This window comes from Miniopterus natalensis, chromosome 3 (assembly GCF_054644295.1).
Source record: "Miniopterus natalensis isolate mMinNat1 chromosome 3, mMinNat1.hap1, whole genome shotgun sequence".
NCBI lineage: Eukaryota > Metazoa > Chordata > Mammalia > Chiroptera > Miniopteridae > Miniopterus > Miniopterus natalensis.
This window is the reverse complement of record NC_142083.1, coordinates 50,616,487-50,628,114: the sequence shown is the minus strand read 5'-3', so window position 1 is coordinate 50,628,114 and position 11,628 is coordinate 50,616,487. Positions and strand designations below refer to the sequence as shown.

Here is an 11,628-nt window from a genome sequence, read left to right as displayed (position 1 = left end):
TCACTGTAAATTTAATTTAGTTGAGCAAAGCAGTGAAAAATAGTTGCTTCTAAATTATTTGTACAGTATCATAAATAAAGGTTGTTAAATACATTTTAAATAAATTTTAAAACCAAAGTCAGGTTAGTCATTATTTGACAAAATTATGTAATACCAATTCTATCATCTTTTATTTATGGATTTAAGCTGGGAATTGCAAATCCAAACTCATCCCAAGAGCTTTATTTATTTATTTATTTAGTATGTGGTGACTATATCAGAACTACCATTTGTTCACAGGATCACTGAAAAATTCACTCAAATAAAATTCATCTAATTTTTGCAATAATCTGAGAGGTGGGCATTGCTACTTCCATTTTAACCATGGGGAAACAGCAGTCCAGATAGGTTAGTGATACAACTAGGAGATGGAATTGTTGGCTCCATAATGGAAAAACTCTGTTCTATTGCAGTAGTTGCTAGAATTCTAGTAAGTTAGCACAGAGGCACTAGTATCTCAGTAAATATTGGTTTGATAGAGAGTAAGTAAGAGCTAAAGCTGAATTCAAACACAGGTCTTCTAATGCCAAGCCTTTTAATGCACCCTAGATTATGTCCTGTATCAATATATAGTTGATACTAATTAATATTAATATATATTGTGTCCTATATTAAATTCCATCTTTATTGTTAAAAATATTAAGGCACACTGCAGAATGGGTGGGGAGTGATTAACCTAAGAACTTATATGCATATATGCATAACCCATGGACACAGACAATAGTGAAGGCCTGGGGTGGGGTGCAGGATGGAGGGGATGAATGGGATGAAAAAGGGGACATTTGTAATACTTTCAACAATAAAGATAAATTAAAACATAAAAAAAAATTTAAGGCATTTCCATATTGTCTTAAAATTTTAAACAGTTTGTAAAAGATTTTTATTATAAAGCCAAAATGTTGCAAAGATCTGGTAGTTTAGAATTATGTGATGAGAGAAAGCCTCTGTGCCCTAGACCAGAACTAACTACTACTAAGAGTTAGGTGTGTTTTCTTCCAGATGCCCTAAGTACACACATGGGGTGTATGTATATCTACCTACATACTTTTAAAGGCAAAAACGCATTCTCATGCCCTGTTATTTTCTTTTAAAGTTAAATATATGTTAGTTATTTTTCATATCTTGCAGATTTTATTTTAATGACTATGTGGTATTCCCTTGTTTTGCTACTTTGCTGTTTGACTAGGTCCCTACTGATGAATATTTAGCTTCCGTATTTTACTATTATAAATATGTTGTAATAAATACACATCTGTGAACATCTGTGACAGTATATCTGTGGGACAAATTCTTAGAAAAACTTACTATTGAAGGAGATAATCAAGAGGATGTGACCTTTGGTTGACCTGAGCACTAGACCCCTCCCTGCCCTTGGAATGTAGTTCTGCCTACTATTCCCATACTAGCAGCCCTCTCAGGAGGTTGCCTTGAGAGTGTAAGGTTTGAGACCAGCTGAACTCCATATGTAATTGAAACAAGTTAAGGCCTTTATGTAGATGTACAAGGTTCTGGTGGGCAGGTGTAGAGACCTACTTGTCTTGTAGCTGTCCCAAGAGAAGCCTCATGCCTCAGTTCCCTTGCTTATTAAACCTGTGTGAAGGGGCCAATTTTTTTTTTTTTTAAATATATCTTTATTGATTTCAGAGAGAGGAAAGGAGAGGGGGAGAGAGAGACAGAAACATCAATGATGAGAGAGTCATTGATCGAGCCCACAACCCGGGCATGTGCCCTGACCGGGAATCGAACCCCGATCGCCTGGATCCCAGGTCGACGCTCAACTGCTGAGCCACGCCCGGCCGGGCAAAGGGGCCAATTTTGAATTTCACTAGAGTAACTCTGGAGGTTGTGAACCAACACTTCCTGGATCAAATAGTAAGCATTTTCAGCATTTTAAAAACCCTATCTTGCCCGGCCGGCATGGCTCAGTGGTTGAGCATCTACCTATGATACAGGAGATCACAGTTCGATTCCAGGTCAGGGCACATGCCCTGGGTTCGGGATCGATCCCCAGCAGGGGGCATGCAGGGGGCAGCTGATCAATGATTCATCATTGATGCTTCTATCTCCCTCTCCCTTCCTCTCTCTGAAATCAATAAAAATATATTTACATAAATAAATAAAAATAAAATAAAAACTGTATCTTAATGAGGCTTAAATTTGCATTTTTCCTTATTGCTATGGATATTTCTCTTTTGTAAATTTCTTATTTATGTCCTTTGCCTATTTTTATATTGGGTTGTTTATCTTATTCTTATCAATTTGAGGTGTTTTTTATAATTTCTGCATTTTAATCTCTTCCTGTTATATATTTCACAAATATTCTCCCCCCCTCCTTTTTTTGGCCTTTTACTTTGTTCATGATGTCTTTGTAAATGTTATATGTTATGGAACCTCTGAAAAACTCCACTGTGTGCTATGAGAGACAGTGAAAAAGGGACATGCTTCTTAAAACTTCTGGAAAATAGCTTTGGTCTGAAAGGATATCGGGTCTCTGGCCCACATTCTGAGAACCACTGCTCTAAACCTTGCCACATCTTTGACAATAATTTAATTAATTTATAATTATTTAGTCAGGTTTTCTTATATGAATGTGCCATCTATTTCCTGCTATAACCCTGACTGATAAACATTGTCTAGATACCGGTACTATCTATATAATTTCATGGACAGAATTTAGAGATTTATATATGGATGATGGCAGAATTCAGGATTAAGAATAAACCTGGGGATAGACTTATAGGCTACAAATCAAGGTCTGAGAAACCAATTTTAGCCAACGTAGTTTCATTGAGGATAATTTTCTTCATAAAAGTGCACTTGATTTTACTCTCCCAAGGATGCTTTTGTGCACATTTAACTACTCCATTTTTCCTTCCATCTCCTGTTTTCCCCATGGGATTTAGAGAGAAGGTCATCTCAGAATAAAACCCTACAAGAGCTACTTCTAACTAGTTCTTGCTCATGCATTTTCTAGGCAGGCATTTTTAAAACAGGGCTTGCCAGAAAAGCAGCTAACTTTGCAGGCACTGATTTGAAATCAATAATGTATATTTCTTAAATAACCATTTTATCTCACTCGTAGAAAAATGTGTGAATTAAGGGATTGGATTTGAAAAAACCCCAAAACTGACTGCAACCCAGAAAGCATTCTGTTAGGAGAAAATGGGGGAGCAGCATGATTCTAATTAACAAAAGGGCCAGATTCAAAATAACACAGCAAAGAGGAAAGGTCTGCCCTGATTAGACAGTCTCTCAATGTTCTTATCATTAATGAATATTGGTCTGTCTTAATTCTGTTACTTTGCAACACTGAGCCAGTTCCTCTGGGTTTACCACTGTGAATGAGGCAGTCTGGGGAGATGTGTCCTTTCTTCTGGTCTAGAATAAGGGCGTGTCAATCAGGATGCTTTGGGCTCTAGGCAACTTGTGGTAAGCAGAATCCTAAAGATGCCGTCCTGCCCCCAAGACTCCTGTCTCCTAGTTATTTAGTCCAATACTAGTATAGTTACAGATGTAAAGGGACTTTGTACATGTAGTTATGTTTTCTAATCAATTGACCTTAAAATAGGGATATTATGCTGGATTATCCAGGTGGGCCCACTGTGATCACATGAGCCCTTAAAATTAGAAGAAGGCAGAAGAGTCAATAAGAGATATGAGGCAGAAAAGGAGTTCTGAGAGATGTGAGTGTGAGAAGGACTCAATCTGCCTTTGTTGGCTTTGAGGATGAGAAGAGGGCTATGAGCCAAGGAATGCAGGCAGCCTATGGAAGCTAAGTGGGACTTCCTCCCCCCAGTCCTGGACAACCAGCAAGGAAACAGAGATCTCAGTCCCACAAGAGTACATAAATTAACTTGGCCAACAATCTGAACGAGCTTAGAAGCAGATTCTTCTCCAGAGCCTCCAGAAAGCACAGCCCTGCCAGCACTTTCATTTTTGTCTTGTGAGACCTGAAACACAGGAACCGGCTAAGCCACACTGCACCCAGACTTCTGACTGACAGACACTGTGAGATAATAAATGGGTGTTGTTTTAAGCAGTTAAATGTGTGGTGATTTGTTTTGACAGCAATGAAAGACTAATATAAAACTCAGCTAAAAATGGCTAAAAACCTAAATTAATAGGATCAGAGTTAAGGAAGGCCTTTCGGTTAACTTTTTCTGTAGAGCAATGACATCATCAAGAACTGGGGTTGTGCCCGGCAGGTGTGGCTCAGTGGTTAAGCATTAAGCTATGATCCAGGAGGTCACGGTTCAATTCCCAGTCAGGGCACGTGCCCTCGTTGTGAGCTCGATCCCTAGTAGGGATCAATGACTCTCTCATCACTGATGTTTCTGTCTGTCTGTCTGTCTGTCTCTCTCCCCCCCTCTCCTTTCCTCTCTCTGAAATCAATAGTCATATAAAAAAATAGTAAAATAAAATAAAGAACTGGGGTTGTTTCCATCTCTCTGTTCTGTCAACCTTGGCGTTGGCTTCACTGTCAGGCTTAGAACAAGAAGGCTGCAGCAGTTCTGTGCATTTCACCAAACACTAAAACATATAGATTGAAAAGAGATCCTTTCTTTTGTGGTTTTCCTTTGAGTGAGGAAATCCATCACATGACTCCTGGTTTGTGTCAGAGTCTGTTGTTCCCTGTATCCACCCTCCCCTTCTTCCTCTGTAGCAAAACCCAGATTTTTAGCTGGGCACATGACTGCCTAGAATAAAGACTTTTATGACTAGGCGTGGCCATGTGCCTGAGTACTAACCCCCAGGATACAAGAAAGTTGGGAAGTAACCTTAAAGGAAGGCTTTTTTTCTTGTTTTGAGGACAAGTTTAACTAATTGAAAATGCTGCCTACATCTGGACTTTTAATTGGGTCCTTGTGGGGTGGGTCAGGCCAATTGATGTTTTTATCCCTATTTCATAATTGGAGAGGCAATGAGGGCCTGAAGGGATTGGGATGGCAGCCAGGGCTCCACTGACAAGAGTGCTCTTTAAGTGCCATTTAGTTGGCACTTTAACTCAAATAGTCCCAGAAATGTTGTTTTTGTTCTTGCATTCATGTCCTTGATCTCATCAAGTGGACGGTGTGGTTCTGTCCAAGACTGTCTTGTTGCTCACCCAAGGCAAGGACATGGATCAGTGCTCTTTGAGGTCTCTTTCAATTATTTTATTTTATTCTATTTATTTATGCATTTTAAAATTAGGTAATTTAAAATTAGGAAGCTGTGTGGCTTTGGGATCCTATAGACCTGGGATCTGCTAATTGCACAAGGAGTAACCTTGCAAGATCATTTAATATGCTTCACACTTGGTTCCTTTATCTATAAAGTGAAGTTGCTGGCAGGATTACATATGTTAAATGATGCAAACCATTTAGTATTATGCTTGAGCATCCCATGTCCTAACTATATATATCTAGAAGTTAACCAGCTTCACCACTTCTTGCCTGCCACCTCAATCAAAGCCATCATTGTCCCTCACAGGTAGTAACAGCTCCTATCTAAACTATGTTCCCAGCCATTCCCTTCCTCCACTTTGTCAACATTGAGGTCAGAGTGAATCTTTAAAAATGCAAGTTAGATAATAAAGGAACTCTGCTCAAAGCCCTCCAGTGGCTTTCCATCCACCCAAGTTAAAGTCCTCACTGTTGCCTAGAGTCCTACAGTGACCTCTCCCTTAGCCATGTCTACAATATCTTCTCCTCCCATCCCGTTTCTCTGTTCCATATACTTTGTCTTCCTTGGCATTCCTCAAGCTGAGCAAGTTCCTGCTTCAGCCTGTTTGTATTTAATGTTCCCTCTTCTTGGAAAAAATTTCCTTCAGATTCACTACTTTGTTCCCTCCCTCACTCCCTTTTTATTTATGCATTTTTATTCTATTTATTTATGCATTTTAAAATTAGGTAATTTAAAATTAGGAAGCTGTGTGGCTTTGGGATCCTGTAGACCTGGGATCTGCTAATTGCACAAGGAGTAACCTTGCAAGATCATTTAATATGGGTTTCTGCTCAGACATCACGTTATCCATCACCTTCCCAACCCCCTGTATTTCAATATGTGATGCATATATTAATTTCATATTAACTCAATCAATAGGTGTTCTGTCAATATTTAAGATGGATAGTGAATTGTAATAAAAAGAATAGATCATGTTTATTGAAGTCTTGCTCTGTGCCATGAATTTTGCTTTCCTTTGCAGGTGGCCATCTGTCTTCTTAGCGTACTCTGTCTCCTGCAATAGATCTTACCTCAGGTGATACCTCCAATAAGAAACCTTTTATTAGTCAAGCCAGAAGTGAGTCTTCACTCCGCTGTATTCCCCACAGTGCTCAATTCATACCACTCGCTTCCCCCTTGTGTTGTAGAGTTTTTATACGTATCTTCTCTTAAATACAGTAAGACATTTACTGGCCAAGACTATATGTAGTACAACTTTATATACTGCACAATTTGTAGGACAGCCTCATGTTTTATAAGCCACTTCAGATGTTTAGAAAAAGTTATATATGCTCTTTCAAGTTGTGTAAATGAATTCATGTTGATGGATAAATGTGGTTTGGGATCATAGATTTCAGAACCTAAAAATCTCAGATATAGTATATTCAAGACAAAATTAGGTAAAGAGAAAAATGAAAATGTTAAGGTACAAAAGTCAATTAAGTGCATCATTATGAGACTAGATGAGCATAAGGTTGAATTGTGTGTGTGAATTGTGTGTAGAGTTATCTCCTTATGATAGCTCCTCTCTCCTATATGATAGCTCCTTATCATATAAATATGACAAACTTGACATATTTATAAAGAGTTCTGGAAGATGTACTGGTCATTTCTTCTCAATTCTCTACAGTAATCCTATATTTCTTTACTTTTCTTCATACTTTATCATGTCCTAGAAAAACTAGTAACAAAATATTTTTCCGCCCGGCAGGGTGTGGCTCGCCGGTTGAGCATCGACCTGGGATCCAGGCGATTGGGGTTCGATTCCCGGTCAGGGCACATGTCCGGGTTGTGGGCTCGATCAATGACTCTCTCATTGTTGATGTTTCTATCTCTCTCTCTCCCTCTCCTTTCCTCTCTCTGAAATCAATAAAGATATATTTAAAAAAATATATTTTTCCTATGTTAGAGAGAAGAGCACTCTCTGAAAGTGAAAAAGTCTCAGGCACTGAGCTAAGTCCTAGGGAGACTCTCCCTGTACACATAATGTAAAAACAAACAAACAAAAATCAAACCCCCCCAAACCCATCCTATTGGGTTGCCAGGTTGGGAAGGTGATGGCAAATAAAACTACAAAACACTAAGTTAAATTTGAATTTCAGATAGCCCACAAAGAGCATTTTGTAAGTCTCATGTAATGTTTGGGACATACATATACTAAAAAAGGATTCATTGCTTATTTGAAATTAAAATTTAATTGGGTGTTCTGCCATACACCTGGCGGCCCTACCTCCATAGACCCTGTGATGGTAGTCTGTTTTATTGTCTCCATGGGTCTTTTCTCTCTCAGAAATTGTGTTTATTGTCTGACTTACTCTCAGTGGCAGAGGAGCTCCTTGAGGGTAGGGCTCTCTTTCCCTTGTTTACAGCTGCATCCCCAGAGCGTATCAAAGTGCCTAGTACATAGTAGGTGCTCGATAAATATTTAAGTATTTGTTATAAAGGTTAAAAAAATAGAAAAATTAAAAGGTTATAGGGGTTGGTAACATCTCGAGGGCATACTGGTAGCTAAATGAGATGGGAATGAGTGCGGTGGGGAAAAGCTTAGGGAACTCTTCCGTGCTTTCCACATTTTGGGGTGCGGAGGGCAGTGGAGAGGGAAGGAGCACTGTGTCACCTGCCTTTCAAGAGGCCCCCTTAGTAGAATTAGAAGACCCTCGGATCAGTAGATTTGGGAAGAAGCAAAGTCTGAATGAGCTAAAAAGCCTTTTCTATTTGCCGTGCCAAAGAAACAAATGAAGTAACCAAAGGAAAATGCCATTGAGCGAAAAGATCAAGGCTCCCCGCAACTTTAGGGCTGGCCTTATGTTCAGGCTCCAGAAACTCTAGACCCTGATCCTAGGAGAAACAGGGCGCGCTCAAATAAAGAGCGGGGAGGGGTGGAGAGAGAGGGAGTCAGGACAGAAGAAATCCACTCTCCTCGCGGACCCAGAGCGCAGCGGGGCGGGGGCAGCGGCGCTCAGCCCCGGAGCCCGTCCCTCCGCGCGGCCGCTCGGCTGCCCGCCGCACCCCGAGGGCGCGCGTCTCCGCTCCAGCTCCCTCCGTCAGACCCGGACGGTCGCCGGCTGGCGCCCCAGGGCGGCCCCGAGCCAGCCGCGGGGGGAGCTGTGGCCGGGTCCTAGGAAGCCAGCCGGCTGCGGCCCCCCAGCTCCGCCCGGCTCCCGCCCGCGCGCCCTCCCACCTAGGAGCTGGAGGATGGTCCGAGGGCTCTCCCTCGGGGCTGCTGGTCCCGGGTGTCCTCAGCCAGACGTTCCCGGTGGTGTGAGTCGCGCACGCGTCCAGTTTGGAGGCGGCCTCCGCAGCCGCTGACAGGTGCTGCCCGCGGGGCGCCGGGCGCGGTCCCTGGCACACGCCCGGGTGCGCGAAGCTTCTGAACCTGGGACCAGAAAGGACAGGGAGGCAGGGCGCGCCCGGGGGACTCAGCGGCCTGGAGCCTTGGCGGTCAGGGCTAGAAACTTTGCAGGCTGGGTTGCCGGGATTCAGTGACAGCCGGGCCACCCCCGCCGGTGCGGGAGGAAGAGGCAGCACGGGAGTCCCCCAGCCGGAGACCCGCAGCCGCCGCGTCCGTCCGCGGTGCCGGCCGGAGGCCGCGGGGCACTGCCTGCTTCTGCTGCTGCGCCCCCCGCCGCCGCCGCCGCCGCGGGGCTCCCGGAGGAGGCGCAGCCTGCGAGGGCGGTGGAGCCGGCGGCGGCGGCGGGAAGAGGAGGAGCCGCGGGCGCAGGATGCAGCCCCGGGCTGCCGCGGCCGGCTCGCCCGCGCCCGCGGGGGCGCCCTCCTTCCAGGCCCGGCTCTGGAAGAACTTGCAGCTGGGGGTGGCCAAGAGCAAGGGCAGCGGCGGCGGCGGGCGGGCAGCGGGCCAGGAGCCAGGCGCGGCGGCCACCCCGTCGCCCTCCCCGCCACCCCCAGGGGGCAGGCGGGACCCGCTGGCCGCGGCGGGCGGCTCGGGCGGTAGGTGGATGGGCTTCAAGAAACGCAAGCAAGTGCTGGACCGAGTCTTCTCCTCCTCCCAGCCCAACCTGTGCTGCTCGTCGCCGGAGCCTCTAGAGCCCGGCGGCCCCGGCGGAGGCGAGCAGGGGCCCGCGCTGCGCCGCAGGCTCCGGGAGCATCTGCTGCCGGCGGGGAAGGGGCGCGCGGCGGCGGCAGCGGGTGCGGAGACGCCTCCTGGCGGACGCTCCCCGGACTCGGCTCCCTCCTCGTCGTCCGCGTCGTCTTCCGTGTCCTCCTCGCCCCAGCCACCCCCGAGGGGCGACCGAGCCCGAGATGAGGGCGCACGCGGCCGGGGCCCCGCAGCGCACCTGTGCCATCAGAAGAGTTCCTCGCTGCCGGGCAACGCCAGCCTGGAGCAGCTGCTGGGGCCGCCGCCTCGGCCTCCGCCCCCGCCGCCCGCAGAGCCCGCGCGGGGGCCCGCGGAGTCCCGGACCCCGGCGCAGGGCGAGCCCCCGGACGGCAGCCAGGTGAGTGCCCCGCGCCCCGCGCCCCGCCTCCAGCTTCGGGGACCGGTCCCCAAGAGGTGCACGGGGAGGGGTGTGTGTGTGTGTGTGTGCGCGCTACCGAGTAAATCAAACTGGAAAGAAAACATCCCGCACCTACCCGCTTAGTCAAGACAAGACTTGAACCCCGACCTTACTTGGGGCAGAAATAATGGGTTGCCATCGCGAAAGTGGAAGTACTCACGGTGGCCAGATAGGAGAGGAAGGAAGTTAGACATCACTTAGGGCACTTTCTGGAGGTGTCCTAGAAGGACTCCCCGCTATGTCTCCCGTCGTCGAGAGGCAAACCCCGCAGCTTGAGAAGGATCGCCCCCTTGCGTGATGGTGGGGCGGAGGGGCCCGCGTTTGAAACGAGCGGTCTGCGGGAAGGAACAGAAGTGCGGGGAGGTGGCGGGCGTGACCGTGAGGTCCGGGCTCGGGGAAGCCCTGCGGCGGGAGCCCGCCGGTTCCCCGCACTCCTGCCGTCAGACCTCCTGCGGCCAATGGGTCGCTGGCCCGCCAGGGAGCAGGCTGCGCGTCAAATCTGCTCCTCTGGCCTCTCCTAAGATTTAATAGTCATCCGAAGCGGGTGGGCTCCCAGGACGCTGCTTTCTACGTCCTGTTGGCTCTTTGATCACGCAAATTTGGTCGGATACGAATCAAGTGAAAATGTGCACGCAGGGTCCCTAGTTCCACTGAGCGGCCGCTTCCATCCCTCGGTTTTGCAGAGGGAGGCTCTGCTTTTATCAGTGTTTATCCAGTCGGGTTAGTGTTAGCAAATAGTTTGAAAGTTCCCTTCTGCCAGGGACCTACTTTGTTTATGGAAACTCATTATTTTGACTCTGAATTATTGTTAGGTTAAAGTCATATGCATTAAAACTTTAATTAGGTTAAAAGTTGAGCTACAAAAAACATAAGGTCATGCTTTGAAGGGTGAGATATGGGAATAGGCGTGCTTTCAGTTGAAAAATTTTATAGTTTATTTGTATGGTTTCAGAAAATAAAGCAGAATATGAGTGTTTTATTGCTTAATAAACACAATTGATTGCAGCAGCCTGATGCTACTTATGTTTAAGGAAACACCTGAGGTTCTAGAAAACAGTTTTAGTTATTCTCAGGATAGTAGGTAGAGATATTATTGACAAAAAGCCTAAATAAACCTACCTTGCCCTTCATCTTGAAAGATAATTTAATAAAATTCCTGTTTCTGGTTCCAAAAAGTAAGGTAAAAATTCATTTTAAAAGGATGTTTTAAATTTAGTGTAAACGAATACTCTGTATTTAAAAAGTATTTTTTGAGTGTGTACATAATCCTAATTATAAGAATCTTAGAGCTGGGATACTGTTTACATATGTTTTTATGAACTTTTGCAATCAAGACTAAAACAACAAATAATAACTGAATTAGTTTGAGTGGTAGCTATATTACCGCAAATGTTAACTTACTAAGTTACTTTGCAGTTCACTGAAGCAAGATATTTTCAAAGCAAAAGCAGGAAATTCTGAATTGATGTTTATGTTTCCAAAAAGTTTTCATACATCATCAAATTTTATTTTAAAAATGCTGCCATGTAAATATGAATTTCGTATTCAAAAGACCTAAACCTATTTTGGAGAAGATACTAAACATTATTGTGTGTGCCTTCATCATATGCTGGGCACTTTATAGCCATACATGATTTAATTCTCACAGCAGGCCTACATGATAGAAGTTCTCGTTGCCATTTTTATGGATTAGGAAACCAATGCTCAAAGACATTAAAATAATCTTTCTAGGGTCCCATGCTTAATAAATGACAGAGGTTTTTGTAGTCAAGCCATTCTCCAGAACCTTTTCCCATAACTACAGTTACCTTTGACAACTTTTAGAACTCTTTATGTTTCTGAGATGAGTTCAGTCCTATTGATTAATACATGC

The 11,628-nt window shown here is 45.0% G+C and overlaps 1 protein-coding gene across 7 annotated transcripts in view; it reads left to right on the top strand.

Moving 5' to 3' along the window:
• Window positions 1–8,963: 8,963 nt before the first annotated feature.
• MCTP1 (multiple C2 and transmembrane domain containing 1) overlaps window positions 8,964–11,628 on the top strand; it is a 418,524-nt gene continuing 415,859 nt past the window's right edge. For 6 of the 7 annotated variants that reach the window (XM_087815455.1, XM_087815454.1, XM_087815453.1 and 3 more), the window contains exon 1: window positions 8,964–9,695. In XM_087815455.1, the coding sequence (XP_087671581.1) occupies window positions 8,964–9,695 (732 nt within the window). The remainder of the gene's footprint in view (window positions 9,696–11,628) is intronic. The other variant, XM_087815449.1, reaches the window with a different exon arrangement.